The sequence below is a fragment of the Archocentrus centrarchus genome, unplaced genomic scaffold (genome assembly GCF_007364275.1).
Source record: "Archocentrus centrarchus isolate MPI-CPG fArcCen1 unplaced genomic scaffold, fArcCen1 scaffold_29_ctg1, whole genome shotgun sequence".
NCBI classification, from domain to species: domain Eukaryota; kingdom Metazoa; phylum Chordata; class Actinopteri; order Cichliformes; family Cichlidae; genus Archocentrus; species Archocentrus centrarchus.
This window is the reverse complement of record NW_022060258.1, coordinates 596,741-620,047: the sequence shown is the minus strand read 5'-3', so window position 1 is coordinate 620,047 and position 23,307 is coordinate 596,741. Positions and strand designations below refer to the sequence as shown.

The window sequence follows — 23,307 nt, the reverse complement described above, 5'->3', positions numbered from 1 at the left end:
TTCCTAACTGTGTGCTCTACAATGGAATCTACGGTAGCACAAATTCATATGCAATAATGCCAGCTGCAAAAATATCTATGTACATACTATTGTTCTTGCAACAACAATTTGAGAATGTTTCTGCATCCACTGTAAAAGTAAACTAGTTGCTGTGTGTGTGTGTGTGTGTGTGTGTGTGTGTGTGTGTGTGTGTGTGTGTGTGTGTGTGTGTGTGTGTGTGTGTGTGTGTGTGAATGAGAGAGAGAGAGAGAGAGAGAGATAACTTCACTTTCATGGATGGAGAAAGAAAAGATATAAATAAGATAAAAAGAAGAAGACAAATGAGGAAGAGGAAAAATTATTTTGCAAGGCAAGGACTATTCAGCAAATGATATTTGACAAACTGAAGATTTAATGCTAACATGTTACATCCTTAATCGTGTGTTTTTGCACCACTACACCAGATCTTGGTTTTCTCCACCTAATTCCACTGGGAATAACATGATGTTATATTATTCATTACCCTGATCCAGGTGTGAACTGGCAAATAGTTATTTGGTAACATTGCCTGATTGCTGCCCAATTTAATTGTGCAGTAACCACACTGTATTATTCATAGCTTGGCACTTTTACCTTGGTAATTACCAGCTGCTGGGACTCAGTGGGAATCCAGTGGTTGTGTCAAAATCAGCTTGCTCAGTAAATTCACTTACACTTATTTTCAGTGTATGTATGTCTATGTTGAACTCTTCTTGAATTATTTCGTGTCTGTATAAATGTTTATTTAAATATAATTATCACAATTGAATTTAATTCCTTCCACAATAGAGTTTTGCTTAAGGTATCTTACTAACTAAAGATGGCAATTTTGTCTGTGAGGACAAATGCAAATATTTCACTGATAAATGTTTCATTGGACTATCTTGATTGCTTTTAGTGTACTTTTACCTTTTTTTCAGACTTTTTTACATATGTTTTTTTTGGGTTTTTTTGTTTTTTTTTTCAGAAGGCACTTGTACCTTAACCTTAGGTGAAAATCCACAAAGCAGCATTTTACTTATATATATATTTTAAGGCTTTATTAACCCTTCCCACACTCCTATAAACCTTTCCTACTCTCTTACTACAGCTTGAATAATGAAGATGATGAATTACGTAGCTGTGCAGTATTGATGCTGATGAAGGTGGTGCAGTATCTTCGCCCTCAACCTTTACTTCTATTTCTGCTAAAGGCGTAGGCGAAACTTATCTCTTCGTCGGAGTGATGAACATAGTTATGGGGTATTACAGAAATACCTATATACTGCAAAATCCCGCAATATAGTGAAAACTGCAAAATAGAATTAGTACTACTTTTTTTTTGATACAGAGAAGCCACAATAATTGAACCATGATATAATGAGGGAAGACTGTATTGTTTTACATGGTCTGTGGGCTGTATTTATATAGCACTCTTCTAGACTCATTGACCACCCATAGAGCTTTACGCTCAGAGAAGCAGCCAGTGCACCAACAATAAACAGCTATATTACAAGTACAGTGAATCTAATTACATTATGTGGAATGGATTTAAAACATCCAGTTAACATCTTCTGAATGGGGTGGTGCTCACTAGGTTAAACTGAGACCAAAAAAAAACACATCACCTTGTAAACTTTGCCCACAGTTTTGCAATCCATGTACACAGATTTGTAAACGTTTCCACAACAAACTTTGAAAGCAACCAGCCAAAAGAAAAAGAAGTGCTTTGTAAGAGGAAGCAAAGAAGGTGAAGAGGGAGTGTGACAGAAGATGGGTTAAAGTGGAACTTAACATCAGACTGGCATTTACTATTTGGAAAGCTTCAAAACTGATAGCCAGCGGACATTATTTCTAATAAATGAGTAATTAATAAATCTGCCAACAGTATTTTCATATGTCCTTATCATGCTACTGAGATGTGGGTTTGTAGTTCAATTGGCATTCTTAGGATTTGTTATTTCTTTGTATGTAAGGCAACTGTAAGGCTTTTAGCATTATCTGTGTTGCCTTCATTTTTAATGGCTACTTATAACAACCAGTAAATGAGCTGTGATCTGCAAGCAAAAAAGAAACATAAAAGAACAGCACAAACAAACACTGATCTGCATTTTATATTATTTTGTTTATATTTTATAAACAAAGTTATGTCTGTTTGCATTAAATAGCCTGGCAAAAGTGACTTTAGGATGCAAAAGATGTAGGGTTTACTAGGGAATTAATCTAAACAAAGAACACATTCCAAGATTTTTTTCAAACTCTGTTTTTTTTCAAAAATAAGGACTGATAAAACCTAATTTCTACGGTGGCCCTGAAGTGCAAACCACAGCAACATTAACTAAGCACAATTACAAATTACAAAAGCACAACAACATTAACAAAAGCACGACATTAACGAAAGCACAACAACATTAACAAAAGCACAATTACAAATTACAAAAGCACAACAACATTAACAAAAGCACAACAACATTAACAAAAAGCACAATTGCAAATTACAAAAGCACAACAACATTAACAAAAGCTCAACAACATTAACAAAAGCACAATTACAAATTCCAAAAGCACAACAACATTAACAAAAGCACAACAACATTAACAAAAGCACAATTACAAATTACAAAAGCACAACAACATTAACAAAAGCATAACAACATTAACAAAAAGCACAATTGCAAATTACAAAAGCACAACAACATTAACAAAAGCACAACAACATTAACAAAAGCACAATTGCAAATTACAAAACACAACAACATTAACAAAAGCACAACAACATTAACGAAAGCACAATTACAAATTCCAAAAGCACAACAACATTAACAAAACCACAACACATTAACAAAACCACAACAACATTAACAAAAAGCACAATTGCAAATTACAAAAGCACAACATTAACAAAAGCACAACATTAACAAAAAGCACAATTGCAAATTACAAAAGCACAACAACATTAACAAAAGCACAACAACATTAACAAAAGCACAATTGCAAATTACAAAACACAACAACATTAACAAAAGCACAACAACATTAACGAAAGCACAACAACATTAACGAAAGCACAACAACATTAACGAAAGCACATCAACATTAACAAAAGCACAACAACATTAACGAAAGCACAACAACATTAACAAACCGGAAAAGGTAGGTCGCAGTGGGAAAACCTGGGAAATCGCTGATTGGACGACGCCACTTTTGGCTTTTGAACCGGAAGTTGGGCCACAGCTGCTGCAAAAGTTCGGTAACAGCTCAGCCAGCTCTTTTCTGCAGCTAGGGTAATACATAGCGCTGTGACTAGCTGTGTCCAAATTCAGGGGCCGCATCCTGCGAAGGAGACGGCCCACGTAAACTGGGTCTTTTGCAGCCCACGAAGACCGCAAAGACCGGAAGTGAGCGACTGTGAAATTGGACGGTGTAGCCTTCATATCACGGTCACCTGCCCTTACATCTGTGTAGCTCATGCTGCCTAGCAACCGTGACAGTGCGAAGCACAGCTGTGTAAAAGCAGCTGGTTAAAGGGAGAACGAACTTTTGCTCCTTTTTGTGTTTTAATTCTAAGTCTTAATTCAAAATAAGCTGTTAAAACAAGCATAACACATTTCAACATCAACGAATACAGCTGAGCAAATGATTAATTTCCAACCATATTAAGTGAGACATTAAGATGTGAGACATTAAGATGTCTCACTTAAGATGTCTCACTTAATATGTCTTTTAAGATTTTATGTCTTTTAAGATGTCACATCTTTTTCAATGCCCTGCTGGCTTTCGACACAACTCCCTCAGATGATCTCCAATGGCTGGTGTTTGGTTTATTTCAGCATTTCATTTGTTCCTGAGCAAATTGGTTTGCCTGAAAATTAAAGTTAAGCTTCATAACTGGATAGTTTTATTAATGTCTCACTTAATATGGTTGGAAATTAATCATTTGCTCAGCTGTATTCCTTGATGTTGAAATGTGTTGTGCTTGTTTTAACAGCTTATTTTGAATTAAGACTTAAAATTAAAACACAAAAGGAGAAAAAGTTCGTTTTCCGTTTAACCAGCTGCTTTTACACAGCTGTGCTTCGCACTGTCACGGTTGCTAGGCGACATGAGCTATGCAGATGTAAGGGCAGGTGGCAGAAATTAAGGCTAGACCGTCCAATTTCAATTTCAATTTGTGGTCTTCGTGGGCTGTGAAAGACCCAGTTTACGTGGGCCGTCTCCTTCGCAGGATGCGGGCCCTGAATTTGGACACAGCTAGTCGCAGCGCTATGTATTACCCTAGCTGCGGAAAAGAGCTGGCTGAGTTGTTAATGTTGTTGTGCTTCTGTAATTTCTAATTGTGCTTTCGTTAATGTTGTTGTGCTTTCGTTAATGTTGTTGTGCTTTTGTTAATGTTGTGCTTTTGTTAATGTTGTTGTGCTTTTGTTAATGTTGTTGTGCTTTTGTTAATGTTGTGCTTTCGTTAATGTTGTTGTGCTTTTTTTTAATGTTGTTGTGCTTTTGTAATTTGTAATTGTGCTTAGTTAATGTTGTTGTGGTTTGCACTTCAGGGCCACTGTAAATTTCTTATTAACAGTGGATTACATATTGAATGTTTGATTATAAATTACAAATGTGTGATAATCAACTTTTAAATGTAGTCTCCATTTGTCTGGCATCACCATTTTTATGTTATTTCATTGTATTTCATGTTATAAAAACTGTGTAGTAACTGCTTCTGTACTTACTGGCAGCTGACACAGACACCAAACAGCTTTCACACTAATGCTTTTTTACCTCCAACACCATATGGACCTCCAAAAGTGAGGACCCTCTTTCTCTGACCATGTATGAAGAAGACCCCATGCATTTGAAGTGACAGTCACTCTACGGGAACTGCAGTCATTATGAAATGGGTGAGACAAGAGAGTCACAAAAATTGCTACCTTGTTGCATGTACCTTCTTGAAGGTGCTGTGACATGAAAACATCTAATCTTTCTAAGGACCTTTTCAAAAACACAGTACTTTCATAATGTTGCTATTCAGCATTTCATTAGGATTATGAAAATTGGTCATAATGAAAAAAAAATTAAACTACAGGAATCGTGTTTGTGAATCTTTATTTATAGCAGTAAACAAAAATAAAAAAAAAATACTGACAATAATAGGATATTGGATAGAATAAGATTAAAATAATGGCAAAACTGAGCACTTTCTAGATCTGTCTACATGTTCTTGCAATGGTTACATGTGTAACTGTGGAGAAAGTATGCTGTACACGATGTGTGGACCAGGGCTTTCATCAGAAAATGCCAGTAACTAGAATATGAGACTGGGTGTAATTTTTGTAAATTGTACAAGTAGCTGGTCTGTCTGAAGGGACAGGGTCTGCACATTGGTCTGTAAAAGCAACAAGAAATCATTAACCTGGTGTGGTAGGGTACATATGGTGTGGGACAAATATGAAGATATTTTACACATTATATATATATATATATATTAGGGGTGGGACTTTAACGCGTTAATTTCGATTAATTAATTATGGGGAAATTAACGCGTTAAAAATTTTAATGCATTTTAATCGCACTTTGCACCGTGGAACGTTTCTCAGTCCGCGAGTTCCCGGCATACAGAATATATCGACGCACAATGTCCAAATTAGGGGCCGCATCCTGCGAAGGACCCGGCCCACGTCTTTCGCAGCCCACGAACACCACAAAGGCCGGAAGTGAGCGGCTAGCCTTCATATCAGCTGCCGTCACCTCTGCGTAGCTCATGTCGCCTAGCAACCGTGAGTGCGAAGCACAGCTGTGTAAAGCAGCTGGTTAAACGGAGAACGAACTTTTTCTCCTTTTTGTGGTTTAATTTTAAGTCTTTAATTCAAAATAAGCTGTTAAAACAAGCATAACACATTTCAACATCAAGGAATACAGCTGAGCTAATTAATTTCCGACTATAACAAGTGAGACATTAATGTTGAATAAAACTATCCAGTTATGATGCTTAACTTTAATTTCAGGTGTTTGCTTATCACAGGAGCACTTCCACCCTTCATTGGTCTGTGTAGTAGACTGGTGGGAAAATGAACAAAATTTTGAAGTTTAAGCTTATGTATATTGATTCATTCATCAACTAAACTTAAATTAATATTTCTCATGTCAAATATTGAAATGCGATTAAAATGCGAATAATTTCGATTAATTAATTACAAAGCTTGTAATTAATTTAATTAATTTTTTTAATCGAGTCCCACCCCTAATATATATATATATATATATATATATATATATATATATATATATATATATATATATATACTGCTCAAAAAAAAAAAGGGAACACTCAAATAACACATCCTAGATCTGAATGAATGAAATATTCTCATTGAATTGAAAATTTATTAACCAATGGAGGCCTGGATTTGGAGTCAAAAATTACACAAAATTAAAGTGGAAAAACAAACTACAGGCTGATCCAACTTTGATGTAATGTCCTTAAAATAAGTCAAAATGAGGCCTCCACGTGTCTGTATGACCTCCCTACAACGCCTGGGCATGCTCCTGATGAGGTGGCGGATAGTCTCCTGAGGGATCTCCTCCCAGACCTGGACTACAGCATCCGTCAACTCCTGGACAGTCTGTGGTGCAACGTGACGTTGGTGGATGGAGCGAGACATGATGTCCCAGATGTGCTCAATTGTATTCAGGTCTGGGGAACGGGCGGGCCAGTCCATAGTGTCATTGCCTTCATCTTGCAGGAACTGCTGACATACTCCAGCCACATGAGGTCTAGCATTGTCCTGCATTAGGAGGAACCCAGGGCCAACCGCACTAGCACATGGCCTCACAAAGGGTCTGAGGATCTCATCTCGGTACCTAATGGCAGTCATGCTACCTCTGGCAAGCACGTGGAGGGCTGTGTGGCCCTCCAAAGAAATGCCACCCCACACCATTACTGACCCACTGCCAAACCGGTCATGCTGAAGGATGTTGCAGGCAGCAGATCGCTCTCCACGGCGTCTCCAGACTCTGTCACGTCTGTCACATGTGCTCAGTGTGAACCTGCTTTCATCTGTGAAGAGCACAGGGCGCCAGTGGCGAATTTGCCAATCCTGGTGTTCTCTGGCAAATGCCAAGCGTCCTGCACGGTGTTGGGCTGTGAGCACAACCCCCATCTGTGGACGTCGGGCCCTCATACCATCCTCGTGGAATCAGTTTCTAACCGTTTGTGCAGACACATGCACATTTGTGGCCTGCTGGAGGTCATTTTGCAGGGCTCTGGCAGTGCTCCTCCTGTTCCTCCTTGCACAAAGGCAGAGGTAGAGGTCCTGCTGATGGGTTGTTGCCCTCCTACCACCTCCTCCACGTCTCCTGGTGTACTGGCCTGTCTCCTGGTAGCGCCTCCAGCCTCTGGACACTACGCTGACAGACACAGCAAACCTTCTTGCCACAGCTCACATTGAGGTGCCATCCTGGATGAGCTGCACTACCTGAGCCACTTGTGTGGGTTGTAGAGTCCATCTCATTCTACCACGAGTGTGAAAGCACCACCAACATTCAAAAGTGACCAAAACATCAGCCAGAAAGCATAGGTACTGAGAAGTGGTCTGTGGTTTCCACCTGCAGAACCACTCCTTTATTGAGTGTGTCTTGCTAATTGCCAATAATTTCCACCAGTTGTCTATTCCATTTGCACAACAGCATGTGAAATTGATTGTCAATCAGTGTTGCTTCCTAAGTGGACAGTTTGATTTCACAGAAGTTTGATTTACTTGGAGTTATATTGTGTTGTTTAAGTGTTCCCTTTATTTTTTTGAGCAATATATATATATATGTATGTATATATACATATGAATGTACCTCTGCCGAGCTTGCTGCTTGAAGATCAGTTTGGACTTCGTTCTGTCCAATCTCTGCCTCTCCTGCCCCAGGTTTAAATTCAAAGGATGATGTGATTCTAGTTCCTGAAATAAAGCACTGAATAAACATCTTTGCTGTGAGCTTGTATATAAGTTAATACACAAAGTCTCATGTAAAATGCAGTCATGGGGCTAATAGCAGACTATATTGTATTGGATTGTTTGAATTGACAAGTTGGGTTGAAACACATCAGTTTATCACTTTAGGGAATATATTTGAGCTGGACACATGCAGATAAAGTTGTGGTCAGAAGTTTACATACACTCATGGGCACAACTGTCATGGCAATTTGGGGCTTTTAATGATTTCTTTGAACTGCTCTTTTTCTAAAGTGGAATGATTTTACAGCATAGATCCTTAAGAACTTTAAAAAACAAGAATTGGGTCACAAGGTTGAATTGTCTTTGTATTTTATCTAATTTACAGGGTCAAAATTATATACACATGCTGAAATATATACATAGACCTCCACTAATATTTGATTAAACATCCCTTAGCAAGTTTCACCTCAACCAGATGTTTGTTAGCCATCAACATGCTTCTGCCATAATTCTGGCTAAACATTTGACTTCTCTTCTTGGCAGAATTGGTAGAATTAATTAAAACTGGCACAAACCCAGCTTTTAAGCAATTTTTAATACACTTGAGGTCAAGACTTTCAGAAGAGCATTCCAAATAAGCCTTAGATCCCAATACCTACATTTTAAAATCAGATTGACCTCTTGGTGGTCATACATGAAAGTGAATAACATGTCCAGCTAATCCTGAAGAAAAATGTGAAGGTTGATTTCTGAAAGATCTATGGGGACTAAATGGTATTAGATGCCACAGGAAAAGCTTAAACATTAAATAAATAGACTGGTTCTTACATAATGCTTTTCTACTGTACTTGAGCACTCAAAGGCGTTTATACAATATGCTTCATTTACACCCATTCATACAAGCATGTCAGCATTTTTCCCAATGATACCATGGCAATGTAGACAGGAGCAGCCAGGGAATGAACCAACAACCCTATGATCAGAATGTGACCTGCTCTGCCTCCTGAGATACAGCAACATTACACAATGACATGACCAATATGACATGTGAAGCCACATGTAGAAATGTTTGCTCATCGTGGATGTTTTTTGGAATAAACCACCAATATTGTTATTCCGACTGGAAGATAAGTTGTTCCAAATGCTTAAATGTTAGCTTGCTTAATCCATTCCAGAACCAGTTTTGATTTGTGTTTGGGATCATTGTCCTGTTTGGAGGTAATCCTCCTTCTAACTCCTCCTTCCTAATTTCCAATAAATTATCTGTCTGTTCTTTATTATTCCTTCCACTTTGAAGTGTACCAGTACCACTGCTACTACACTACACCACTACACTACTAGCAAAACAGCCCCAGAGCATGATCACCATGCTCGACAGTTAGTACAGCGTTCTTAACTTTGAAAGCTTCACCTTTACTCCTTGAAATATACCTCTTGTTACTGGGGCCAAATAGTTCAGTCTTAATCCTGGATAGCCTGCTCAATTTCTTCTCATCTTGGGGGGGGGGCAGTTTGGATCTTTTTCCAAACCTTGGCAAAGTGGTGTCACATATCTGAATAACTTGTATTTGTCACTTGTACAATTCTTTGAACTGATGATCTTATAGTCTGAGTTTCCTTTGACTTTCCCATTGTTCTTATTATTTTTTAATCCAGTGAGTACTGTGTGTATATATTTAAGCCTGTATGTATACTTTTGACCCTGAGTGAATTAGAGAAAATCCATGATAAATTCAAACTTGTGCACTCAATTCTTTTTATTTATTTTTTTTAAGTCATTAAAGATGCTGTACAACCATTCCACCCTGGAAAAAGAGCAATTCAAATTTATTCATGCCGATAATGAGTGTATGTAAACTTCAGACCACAACCGTGGCTCTATAATTCTGAAACACTCATGTTTGCATTTTTTTTCCCCTGGTAACTACTTTGTAGGTGGACAGCATATTTGCCTTTTTGCTAAATAATAACAGTTTAATATTACTCAGTCAAACACTGCTTAGATCTATATAGACTACATTTTATTTGCATAAACTAAAAGATTTCTAGAGAAATTTCTTCTTGTTAGCTACTTGTCTCATATCCACAGACTAATGTTACTGATCCAGTCAGACTGGAACTGGTGACATTAACCTCTTTTAGTATTTTAGCATAAACTGCATCAACAAGAATCAGCAGTAAACAGTAGCACACTTTCTCTGAAAACATAAAAATAACACGATACTATTAAGTTCTCTTTTCTCAAATTGCTTCTGCTGCCATGTCTTCACAGTAGATACTGCATGAATGAATGAACTCATGCCTTCCCTTCTCATGATTTCTTTCTTTGCTCCCCCTCCTGCTGACACAGCCCCAGCTGTAGTAACGTATTTGCATGACATCAAGTTGATACCTAATTAAAAAATGACAATTTTCCATTACCTCTTTGGTGAACCTCTTTGTTTCTTCTGTAGTTTAGCATCCTGTGTTGTTGCTTGTTTCTAGGCAACCAGGCTCTAAGGAAAATGCAAAATGATGCGGTGTACCACAACACTGGTCCATGGTATTTTAGCTGCGCCAGCTGATATTTGTACAGTGTCAAAATCTTGTTTTACATTTTTTTTTCATGTAGTACTACTAACACAATTCTTGTTAATAAGTAGATGCACTACAATTTTGCTTAAATCACAAAAATGAAGCCTGCATGGTATTAATAAAAATAATAAATTAAAAAGGCAAACAAATATATAAAGCCTGACCTATCATGCAGCACTTTTGTTGCCTGATCCATGACACTGGAAACATATTAGTCACTGCTGTGCAGATGACAAATATGCGCAAAAAAGTACATGTAAACCATCTCTTTTCAGTACATTTTACTGTATTTGTATTTCCTGACAGTGATAAAAAACAAACAAAGAAAATGATTCTAAAAGGGGGAAGATGAGCAACAAAAGGGGAAAGAAAGAGAAAGAAAAGAGAACAAGCACTTACCATTTAATCCGGCTAGGGTCAGGGTTTAGAAGAAAAAGAGGAGAAGGGAAAAGGAACAAAGAAACATAAAGACACACAGCAAAGCCACCAACACTTTTACAAAGAGCCAAGCAACATGCAGCTAAAGAGTACCAGAATTAACATATATGACCATCAGGAACTAAACATAATGTTATGAGGACAAAGACACAGGATGAGACATGTAACACCAAAGACCAAACAAAAATCTAAACTGTTTGTCATTCCAGTTTTTTTCTTTTTGTCCTCTTTTGTTTTGTTACTAGTTTTTTTTGTTTTTGTTTTTTAACAGTCAACTGTTTGAATTTAAGTTATTTAAGAAAAAGAAAATAGGTTTGACAATTAGACCAAATATTGTGCCAGATCATTGAATCAGAACAGAAAAATTTTAGACAATGTGAGAGCTGAAAACTTACAAAACTGAGATATAGGTGCATCAAGCTGTGGAGCTGTGCCCCCCCTTGCGTTGAGTTTCTGGACCTGGGTGGGTGGAACAGGCTTGTGAGACTGACCAGTTGCCCGGTACATGGCCTGCACCCATAGGATACGGTCCTGCTCATCATCACTGGCAAAAATCACGGTGTCACCCTCTTTTACAGCATTAAAGAATGTCCGACCACCGTCTAGACCTGTAAAATAAACATGGAAAGAAGACATACTTGGTGTGTGGATCCAATCACAGGATTACAATTATTACAACATTTAAAATCCAACAAAAATAATCTGAATAGACAAAAAAATAAAAAATAAAATAAAAATATAGAACACTTAAAGATGATAGACAATGGTTCTATGTGGGTTTACATTTAGTAAATGCTGAGTCACTTTCTTGCTTGTGGATTTACTTTTATGCATGTTATCTTACTTCACAAATAGAAAACTGTCAAAATCTCCATTTCATAGTCAGTATCCATAGCAAGTCTTGTTGATGATCTGGCTGAGGGGATTCAGGCCTATGCAGAGCAGTGGGGCATCACCTTGGTAAATCCAGCACTTGATGGTGACTTGTGCAATCGGCTTGAAGTCTAGTGTTGTTCTCCACATTCCCATTGAGTTCTTGATGAAGGCTCTTAAGGTTCTGTTGATCTTCTATAGTTCCAGGCATTCCAGGATCCATGTGGGCGGCATCGAGTCATAGGCTTTCTTGTAATCATTCCAGGTGGTACACAGGTTGTTCAGCATGTTCTTACAGTCTCAACTGCTTTATCTACCAGTAGCTACTGGGCCAGGGCCAGGGAAGCAAATTACCAGCTGGTAATTTGCTTCCCTGGCCTCTCTGACAATTCCTTTCTGGGCCCGCTCAAGTATTATTGGGATGGCAGTGGCACAGTGGGTAGGTACTCAACCGTAGGGTCGCTGGTTCAAGTCCTTGTCTGAGCGCACGCTGTCATTGTGTCCCTGAGCAAGACACTTAACCCACATTGCCTAAGTGTGAATGTGGTTGTGTGGTTGTTGTTTGGTGGTGGTTGGAGGGGCTGTAGGTATGCTACATAGTAGCTTACCCCACCAAGTATGATTGAGGTGTGAATGAACTGTAAAGCGTCTTTGAATACCATGAAAAGCATTATATAAGTATAAGGCATTATTATTGTTCCATGTGCATGCTCATCTAAGCTGCTATGATGCCTGTCAGGAGTTTCCATGTTGTACTGAGGCAGGTTATTGGCTGGTAGTTGGATGGGACGGTCCCTTCTGGGGGTCCTTGGGGATCAGGACTGTCCGGCCTTCATTCAGCCATTCTGTGTGTGTCTTAACCTCTAGCAGCTGCTTCATTTGTGCTGCCAGACACTCATGGACTGCAGTTTGCTTCTTTAGCCAGTAGGTGTGAATCATGTCAGGGCCTGGTGCTGTCCAGCTCTTCATGTGTGAGACTCTTTCTTGGATGTTTGCCACTGTGATGATCACTGGAGCCTGTTCAGGGAAGTTGCTGTGGTCTGCTCTTAGATCCACTAGCAACTGAGCATCCTTCTCCCTTGGTGGGGGTGCTGTTCTCACATTGTTCCCCTGCCCCTGCCCCTACACCTTGGATTATTCAGTGAAGAACATCTGGTTTATACGCCTGGGTTCTATTTCTCTGGTATATCTCTTTAGGCAGTTAGCCAAGGCTGTGAGTCTTTGCTTGGCAGTCTCTGAGGCCTCAGGTATAGACATCATGTTGTACTTCTTAGGCATCCCTTTCTTCATCACCCTTTCTGCAACTATGATGACTGACTTTCCTTTGTGCTGCCTTGATCTTAGCCTCCAGTCTTCTTTTCCATGGTACTGCTACTTGTGGATGCTCATCTTATAGCCAAGCATTCTCAAGGATCACTGCTGCCGTGGTATAGGTCAACTGAATGGTTTCAGTGATGGTCAAAGTAGGGATTGTCCGGACAACGCCTCACTTGGGCAAATTGTAAGGAAGGAATTCACTGATCTTCTCATTGGAGATTCTGGTCTGGTCCAGCCCAGCCCCGACTCTCCTGCACACCTCCTCCTAATTCATCTTACTTAGATTGCTGTGGTGTTTTTCAATAAACTTGGTTTTGTTTCCACTGTCTGAATCTGGTCTGTTTTGAGTGCATTCGGCTGCCACAACAGTACTATCTCTTCAAAATATTATGGACTCGGTAGATCAGATTCACTCAGCTCTAGCAAAACAGGGCTCTGCGTTAGGTGAACATGGGCGTTAAGATTATTGTCGCAACACTGATATGGGTCAGCATTACAATGAGGTGCTCCAACAACTCCAAATTATAGCTCATAAGTTAATTTTTGTCTCAATTGCTGATCAGATTCTCATGTCGGCTAGCCCTACGGATGGGCTTTCACTCATTCTCCACGTTCCTTTCCCGATGAGCACACTAAACTCACCTATGTCTTGAGCCTTATCAGAGGAAGGGCTCTGGCTTGGTCACTATTTGTATTCAACACTATCAAGATCTACTCGTACGAGGACTTCCTACCAGAATTTAAGACATTCGGTCATCTACTTGTTACTGGTAGCGCATCTAAGAGACTGTTGAGTTTGAGGCAGGGTGATAAGAGTATAGCCGAGTACATCATTGAGTTTTTCATCATGGTGGCAGAAACTGGTTGGTCCCAGAATGCTTTGCATGGGGTGTTATCTTCAGTACCTCAATGATCGCATGAAGGACCAGTTAGTCTCCCAGGATGAACCCACATCCTTCGAAGCGTTGGTTGGGTTGACCTTAAAGACTGACAATTGGCCATGGAAGCGCAGCATGGAGAAGAGTAGCAAGCCCCGTCTCCCAGTCATTGCTCGGTCTAGGCAGCCATCTGTCACCCCACCCTCCGACCCTGCCAGTTGGGACACCGAGGCATCTTGCTCCTTTGCAGAGGATCCATCCAAACTAATGCAAATTGGCAGATTGAGGCTGCCGATTTGCAATTCTTTTCCTCTGCATACCTTAATTGATTCAGGAGCTAGGCAGAATTTACTCAACCAAGGGCTGGTGACCCAATTGAGCCTCACCTTGGTTTCTCTGCACTTAATGGTCAGGTTCTTGACTAGATCACTCACCAGACTAAGCCGCTACACTTAGTGTTTTCCAGAAATTGCCACAAGCCAATAACTTTTTATGCTCAATTATCACAACCCCGAGATACACTGGTCTAAGAGACACATAGAAAATTGGAGTTCATTTTCTCTGGTTGAGGGTCGCTGTCCCATGGCCCAATCCCAGTACGTCAGACTCTCCTCCGCCTCCAGACCTGACATTGGTCCTCACAGAATACAATTAGGTTATACCATTAGGTTTTAGCAAATATAAAGTGATCTCCCTTCCCCCACACAGACCTTATGATTGTGCCATTGAACACCCCCCCAATCTTCTGGCCGTTTATACAATCTCTCATGGCCGGAGATATATTGAGTCACTAGCAACAGGCATCTTTCAGCTTTCTTCCTCACCTGTTGGCGCAGGATTCTTTTTGGTTACAAAAAAGGACAAAACACTGAAAGCCTGTATAGATTATTGGGGGGCTAATCCAAATATCTATAAAAAAAAAACAAGTATGCTTTACTGCACATCTGCCCTGTCTTCAAACCCTTGCATGGAACAACTGTCTACACAAAACTAGACTTGCAGAACACCTACCATTTGGTCAAAATCAGGGAGGAAGATGAGTGGAAAATGTCATGATGCATTCAGCCTAACAAATGCCCCAACAGTGTTCCACATTTTTTCCAAGACCCTGGAGGAACATTGTATACACATCCACAGTGTACTGCAGCACCTTCTGGAGAACCACCTGTACATTAAGGTAGAGAAATGTGACTTCCATGCATCCTCAGTCACTTTCCTTAGTTATACCTTTAAAGAGGGAGCAGGTGGGGGTGGACCTGGAGAAGATCCAAGCAGTGGTTGAATGACCTACCTCATCTTTGAAGCAACTCCAAGACTTCCTCGACTTCTATAGATGCTTTATTCTCAACCAGGTAGTATCTCCACTCATCCAACTCACCTCCATAAAAGTATCTTTTGCCTGGTGTCCAGAAGCCAAGGCTGCATTCACCCTTTTTAAGGAGTGATTTATTTCTGGCCCCATTCAGGTGTAGCCGGACTCAAAACTACAATTGGTGGTGAAGGTGGATGCCTCGAATTCCAGGGTGGGGGTTTTTTCTGTCTCAGTGTTCAGGACCTGGAGGTAAGCTCCAACTGTGTGCATTTTTCTCTCTATTCGTTTCTCCTGCAGAGAGGAATTATGGCAGTGGTGACTAGGAGCTTTAGGCCATCAAGCTGGCTCTGGAGGAGTGATTTCTGATTATTATTTTTTTATGTATTATCTTTGATTTTATCTGTTAATATGGATTTTAGTGGATTTATGAAGGGTTTATATATAAAATAAAGAAATTACTTGTTTTGTAAATATGTTTATGGCATTATTGTATCTATTTTATAATCAACCCAGTCCTTTTTGGCTACTCTTTATAGAACTGTAATGTTATATTCATTGCAATTTCTGCAGGCCTCTTGGCCAGATCGTATTATTATTATTATTATTATTATTATTTCAAATGTATCACAAATATGGGATAAATAAAATGCCTTCTCTTCTCTTCTCTTCTCTTCTCTTCTCTTCTCTTCTCTTCTCTTCTCTTCTCTTCTCTTCTCTTCTCTTCTCTTCTCTTCTCTTCTCTTCTCTTCTCTTCTCAAGATATTTCATAAGCATGACTTAGTTGGGTTAGTCTGATGTCTGTTCAGACTGAAGCTGAGTGGAGAAACATTTCTGCCAATGTTGTTTTGTGTGCAAATAATAAAACCGTGATTTTCCTTTCACATCCACACACAAATCTCTCCATATCACCCAGACTACACCTGCTGATCATTAACATTAAAAGCTGGTTCAGGTACCTGATCTTTGGCACCACAGAACTAAGTGGATTTCAGTCAGGCACAGTTTGTACACACAGGTATAATCAGGCAACATAACCCTATGACTATATGTAGGTATAACATCAGCAAATTTGAAAGTCAAACGTGTCATTCATTGTGCAGCCAAGTATGTCTTTGCTGTTACCTGGCTGGGGGTCAGTATAATCCACTGTGTAGCCATCCAGTTGAAGGAGTTCTACAGGCTCAGCCTTCTTCTCTCTGTAGCTGCACATGGCAAATGTGTACTGACTTACCTGCACCAGTCACAACGAGAGGAAATATTCAGTTAACAGTACACTATGAGTTGAACACAGCAAATCCTGTAAGTCATAAGCTAATGAGTTCACTGAATACTGTACAACCTATTCCTGCTGAAGTATTAATTAAACATACAGTATTTCATGGCAACAAAGAAGATACATGACCACATAGCATATCATAAGGGTCAGTGCAGAATGGTCATTAGGAAGTTCGGGAATCTTCTCATTGGGTCACTTCATTCCCCCTGTATATATTTTAATAGTTCAACAGGCCTGTAGTTAAGCTAATTAGAACCAGCATAGATCTAATCAGAGGTGCACTATTGAATTTTCTACTTCAGTGTTCTTATTTCAGGCCACGGTAAATACTTTATTTAATAAGCTCACCTTAATTTCATGACACAATTTCTATAGTAAAAATAAAATAAAAGATTTACATTACTTAATCAGTCCTATGTCAATGTCATTATTCTCATTATTGTCTTTATTTTCAGTCATGGTACATTAATAAAACATTTTTTACCCAGCACATTCATGTTGTGCAGTGTGATAGAACATATACTGGAAGCTAAAACTACTTTGCACTTTCAGTACAGTCAACAAAAGGCCACTACTGACCCATATATCAGTGTAAGCCTGGTTAAAGATAGTGATTTTGTCACTGTTTCCTGTGTTGCTAACACAAAGTGTAGTGACACCCTGTTGCTTGCTGTAGCTGGGCTGCTGTTACTGTAGCTGCCAGTCATTCCAGCTTGTCATCACAAGTCACCAGGTCTGGCCAATAGCCCGCTGTCGCCACCCCTCCTGCTGCAAGTGGCAACTCTTACTCTATCTTCAGCTTCATTGTGTGTGTGTGTGTGAGCATGTGTGTGCGTGTGTGCGTGTGTGACAAATGAGATTCCCCACTACAGGACTGATGAGACCTGAGGCCAAATAAAGGATGGAGGGAACAGGAATGACTCTCCAGCAAGCCCCTGGCCTCCAGGACACCACAAAAGCTAATCAGAACATTAAGTACAGCCCACCAACCTCCATCCATGCGCGCTCTCTCTCCCCACATATATATATATATATATATATATATATATATATATATATATATATATATATATATATATATATATATATATATATATATATATATATATATATATATATAGATTTTATCTACAATTTTTATTTCATCATTAGTGTTTGAGTACATGGAAGAGAGAAGAAGAGAGAATATGTAGCCAACGATAGCAAATGGTGACCCTATCAAAAAAGCTCTCACTAGAGAGCTCTTCTCAAAGCATTAGAATTTACTGCAGACATTTTTTGGACCAGGAAAGCACAAACTTCTAGAACATGGCTCAAGCAGGTGGAATGATCACCTGTACCACCTAATCCTTCAAAGCTGCCATTAACTCCATTGTAGTTCATACTAGGATATTTCCACATGACTTTTTCTCTACAAGGGATGCATTTAAAACACAGTTAAAAAGAAAAGGGTGTAAGACCTGAATTTTGTAAAAGACAATGTCTACTATTTTTTGTGGGTCAAACATTTTTAGAATATTGTTAAGAATTTACAGATTTGATATAGCACTTTGTAAACATCAACTGGATCTCCTCACAACCTCAAACTGAAGGAAGCACCTGCATTTGGGGTCCTGCTGTGAAAAAATACAATTTAAAATATTTGTGGTAACAATATGCATATTTTCACAATCTGAGTAGTAGTTGTTTTGATATGTACTGCACAACAAAGACAGTTTCAAGGGTAGATTGTAGAACAAACCAGAGATTCCTTTCTTTAAGTATAATTTAAGGCAGATCTATTTGCTGTATACTTCTCCTTATCCAGTACTTGTCTTGTGTTTTATTTGATGGTGTTATACTAGAAGTACCTTTTTTTAAAATTCTGATTTCATTGTCCTTTCAGGAAATAAAAAAAAATAAATCAGTGATTCTGTGATTATGCTAATTTACAAAAAAAAAAGAAAAATTAAAGCCGCAAGCGGCATTAAAGGCCCTCGCCGCCCTCGCCCCGCGAACCCCGAGCGAGCCACCTGCGAGCCCTGCAAACCCCCAGCGAGCCGCCTGTGAGCACTGCAAACCCCCAGCGAGCCACCTGCGAGCCCTGCAAACCCCCAGCGAGCCGCCTGTGAGCACTGCAAACCCCCAGCGAGCCACCTGCGAACCCTGCAAACCCCCAGCGAGCCGCCTGTGAGCACTGCAAACCCCCAGTGAGCCGCATGCAAGCCTCGCAAACCCCCAGCAAGCCGCTTCTTCTGGCGAATGTAAAACCAAAGTTAGAGCTGTTATTGTACATGTTTCCAGTAGGTGGCGCTGCAACGGGCATGAAATGTCATATGGATGTATTGAGGGGTGAGTTCTGATCACAATTGTGAAGTCTGATGAAGACTGGATGTGTCGTTGGGATCCTGTTTCCAATAGGTGGCACTGCGGCTGTCATTGAATAATCTCATATGCGTTCAGGAATGCGTCTTTATCATACTAGTGAAGTTTGGTGCAGTTTGGACAATGAGTGTTTGAATTAGAGCAACTTAGAGCAACTTCCTGTTTCCAGTAGGTGGCGCTGTGACTGTCATTCCGTGTGATATGGATGTGTGCAGGGGTCTGTCCTTATTACATGTGTGAAGTTTGGTGCAGATTGGACAATGAGTGTTTGAATTAGAACAACTTCCTTGTTCCACTAGGGGCGCTATGGCTGCATTCAATAATCCCATGTGGATGTGTTCAGGCTGGGGTCCTTATCACACTTGTGAAGTTTGAGGGCAATGGGACAATGTATGACAATGACAGGCAATCGAAATGTCACGGCGAAGGATCGAAGCTTGCCATGGCGCCAGGGCCACGCCCCTCTGCAATGTAACATCATCAAGGGCCTTAGTGGAAATGTTTGTGGTCAATGTACAGCTCAAAAGAGCTGAATAAAGTGTGTCATGCACAAATGTTAGGTTTTCCATTGAAAACCAATGGGGAATTGGGGGCGTGGTTACGGGGGCGGCATGCAAAATGAGGCATGGGTCTGATTGACTTTTTTGATCAGGGTCATATACAGAACGTGTAAATCAAATTTCATAACTGTAGGAGTAACTAAAATTTCTGAGCTCCATGTAAACTTTAGTTTGATTTTGTAGGGGGCGCTATTGCAGGAATTGCCATTGTTTCTCCATTTATGGATTCATGGTGGGTCTGTACATAAGTTATTAAAGTTTGGGACAAGTCGGGCAAAGCATGCACACGTGATGACAGAAAAGTTGAGGGTAAAAAAGGCCAAAACAAAGGCCAAATTCAGCGCCCCCTTGTGAGAAGACCGTTTAATATTCTATAAAACCACAAATAACTTTTAATGCCCTACTTGTCTAGATTATGCGGAGCGATTTTGGTGCCAGTAGCTATAACGCCCTAGGAGGAGATGTTTCAAGTATGAGGTGTGCATAATCACTGATTTGGAAAAGGGCAAAGTTCAGGCCAAGATCGCTGACTTCCTGTTTGTTGTGTGGGGGTGCTCCAAGAGGATTTTTTGGTTGGCTTGATATGTGCTATGTGTGAAACGAATTTCGCGGTTCTACGACAAAGTTGATCGTGGCCTGTCCCGTAGGAGGCAGAAAAATGAATTTTCCGGGGGGCGCCGAAGAGCCCCCTTTTAGAGTTTGTTCTCAGCAACATTAAAAAATTAAATTTTTCACCAGACCTGACGTCTGTAGCAAAAATGGTGAGTTTTCGAGTACGTTCAGGGGGTCAAATTTAAGGTCAAACTGGCAGAAAGAAAAAGAAGAATAAAGAAAAAAAAAAAACGAATGAAAAAAATTACGCTTACGATTCCAATTATGCGCTTTTCCAGTCACCCTCATATATACGTTTTTGGAAACGTCTCAACATGACGCACGTCCCCATGAGGTTCGGGGTCACTTCCGACCGCGTCCCATGCGACCGTACCCCTTTTTGCACCTACGCCCCTTGCAATTACAATAGGCTCCTCGCTGACTCTTCGGTTGGCTCGGGCCTAAAAAAAACATGAAGGGAAGATAGTTTAAGCTTACTTGTCCAAAACAACCAAGAATTAACCGTCAGGTCATTGATTTAAATAAAACATAGGAGTGTTGGATATAATTAATAAGAGAATACAGAAAAGTGCGATCCTTCGACATACAAAATGATCAAAGTGTGTGATTGCTGTACACCAGATTTAATGATTTTAGAGATTTCTCTCAGTCATTAGTGTGTAGGAAAACATAGTGCTCTGCATTATTAGTTAACACTGCCTGTCTGTGGGTTATTTTGCCAAGTTTAGAGTAAGTAAAAAGAGTAAAGCATTATACAGTACTGAGTACTGATTACAAAACGTTTATAGTTGACAGGGCAAAGTAGCATACAATGTATTTTATTTTATGCTGATTATTAGAGTATACACAATGTTATGTTCTGACTTTACTGAGTCAGGCTTTGGAGAACACTGGAATGATAAGAGACTACAGCAATAAACTGATAGGTTTTATTATAGTTAAATAAATAGCAAAGCATTTGGAAGTACTACTGAGCCAGTGGTTAAAAAAAAAAAAGCCAGTTTATTATTTAACTTAATTTCAGTTATTACTTTTAGCTGTTACAATTCATTATGATAATGTACTCACGAAAACAACCACTGATGCTGAATCCTGCACCATTTCATAGAAAATTTGTTTCTATGATGTTTTGACTGTAGGGAGCAATGCTATTTCAAGATGAGAAGTTAGTTTAAGCTTTTTTATAGAATTGCACCAATAGTTTAAAAGAGTGTACCAAGTGACTACACAACTTTCAGGATGATGATGATGATGATGCTGATGATGAAAGAGGTTTCTCTTAGTCTTTTGTATTTAGGAAAAAATGAATAAGTAAAAGAGCTAATACACAATACACCAAACTGTTAGTTCACTGCCTGGTCTTCTATTAAAAATTAATATGTGTCAACACTAATTTGTCCTCAGCAGCATTAATGAAGTGCCACTTTAACATGCTGCTAAATGGCTCATATCACAATCTTTATGAGCAAGAAGCACTGCCAACTGTGTCAACACTATAGGTACTAGACTGCACTAACACAGCTAGTATTGTGATTTTGTAAAAAAGAACTATTTATGAGAGAGAGAGAGAGAGAGAGAGAGAGAGAGAGAGAGAGAGAGAGAGAGAGAGAGAGAGAGAGAGAGAGCACTCTTTTTGGTAATTATTATATTCTGATTAACAAAAACCTCATGATCATCATCATCCTGCTGTCACCTATTTTCCTGATTAATTTCCTGGCTACTTGAAGATTGACAGCCTCTAATAAAGCCTCCATCGCAGGTGTGTGAAGTGGGACAACAGTGAGCCGTACCACCCAGCAGAATGAACCAGACCCTGGAGGAGGCCCTTCCAACCACCCATATGCCCTCATGGCCATACAATCTCAGATCAGTTCAGGTCAGGTCATGTTACTTTATTTGTACCCATAGGCAGATTTAGTCTGCAACAGATAAACATAATACAACATAGTGAAGACATACATAAATAAATATTTACAGAGAATATACAGGTAATACATTGGGTCCACAGCAAATTTAACTGGTACCAGATATTAACTTTCGTTGAAGGATGTTCTGGTGGTCAAGAGAGAGATGCTTAGTAGTGTGTCCCTGCATGTTCTATCTATGCCCAGAATAAGGCTTTTCACACAGCCCCAGCTGGCTTACTGAGATGTCTGCTCATGCAAGACTGCCCCTGGTCTCACGTCACTCTAGATTTTTTTAGTGGCCTTCCACCATCTCAAAGGAACAACATTATTCTCACTATCATAGATCATTTTTCTAAGGCACCACAGGTTGCGGCTCTTCCTAAGTTAGCCTCAGCTCTATAGACTGCACAGCTGCTAATGGATCATGTGTTCCAACTCCATCAACCATCAACAGTTCAGTACAGTACAGTTCAGTTTTTTCCATCATACCATGACCAGTTTGGATATTGCCACTGCTTTAACCATGTTTAATGTTAAGTCAGACTGACTCACAGGTGTGGCTAGATTGTTATGTTATTGAATGAATCACTGGAAATGGATGAAAGAGTGAGGGCTTCTTAATTTTTGTCTGCTCCTCTATTTACCTTATTTACTATTTACCTTATTAAAAACAAGGGAGGGGGGACATTTCCTGAGTTAGCTGCGTGGTGTGTACTGGCCCATCTAATATATGATTATCTGAACTGGTTATCTGAATAAGACTAATAGTAAGAAGTCAGTGACATAAATGGAAATGAAATGTTAAATACAAACAGTCTGTGATACTTCAGATTCAGATACTTTGTTGTCATTGTCATTTCCACAACAACGAAATTAAGTGAATCCTATACAGTGTAAGAGAATACAGCAATAAAAATAAACAGGGTCCAACCCCCCCCCCCCCCCCCCCCCCCCCCCCCCCCCCCCCCCACTCATCACCCTGAAAAGGATGAGGGGAAGAGAATGGATGGATGGATGGAACACAATAAAACACAGTAACTCACTCATGTTTCCACACATTACACATTTCCCTCCTAATTGCTCCTAAAAAGTAGTGTAAGTGCATCTTTATAGCATTAAATAATATAATGATTTTAGGATAGAAGCTGTTCTTTAACCAGTTTGTCCTTGCCCTAATAGTTCTGAATATCCTGCTTGAGGGCAAGAGCTCAAAAAGAGTGTGTCCTGGGTGTGTAGGATCATTGAAAATATTTTTTGTACTG

The 23,307-nt window shown here is 39.7% G+C and overlaps 1 protein-coding gene across 1 annotated transcript in view; it reads right to left on the bottom strand.

Moving 5' to 3' along the window:
* Positions 1–23,307, bottom strand: part of cadpsa (Ca2+-dependent activator protein for secretion a) — a 479,373-nt gene that overhangs the window by 256,298 nt on the left and 199,768 nt on the right. The window contains exons 10-11 of the mRNA XM_030723859.1: positions 16,449–16,557; positions 11,342–11,554 (exon numbers count right to left, since the gene is read on the bottom strand). Coding sequence (XP_030579719.1) covers positions 11,342–11,554; positions 16,449–16,557 — 322 coding nt within the window. The remainder of the gene's footprint in view (positions 1–11,341; positions 11,555–16,448; positions 16,558–23,307) is intronic.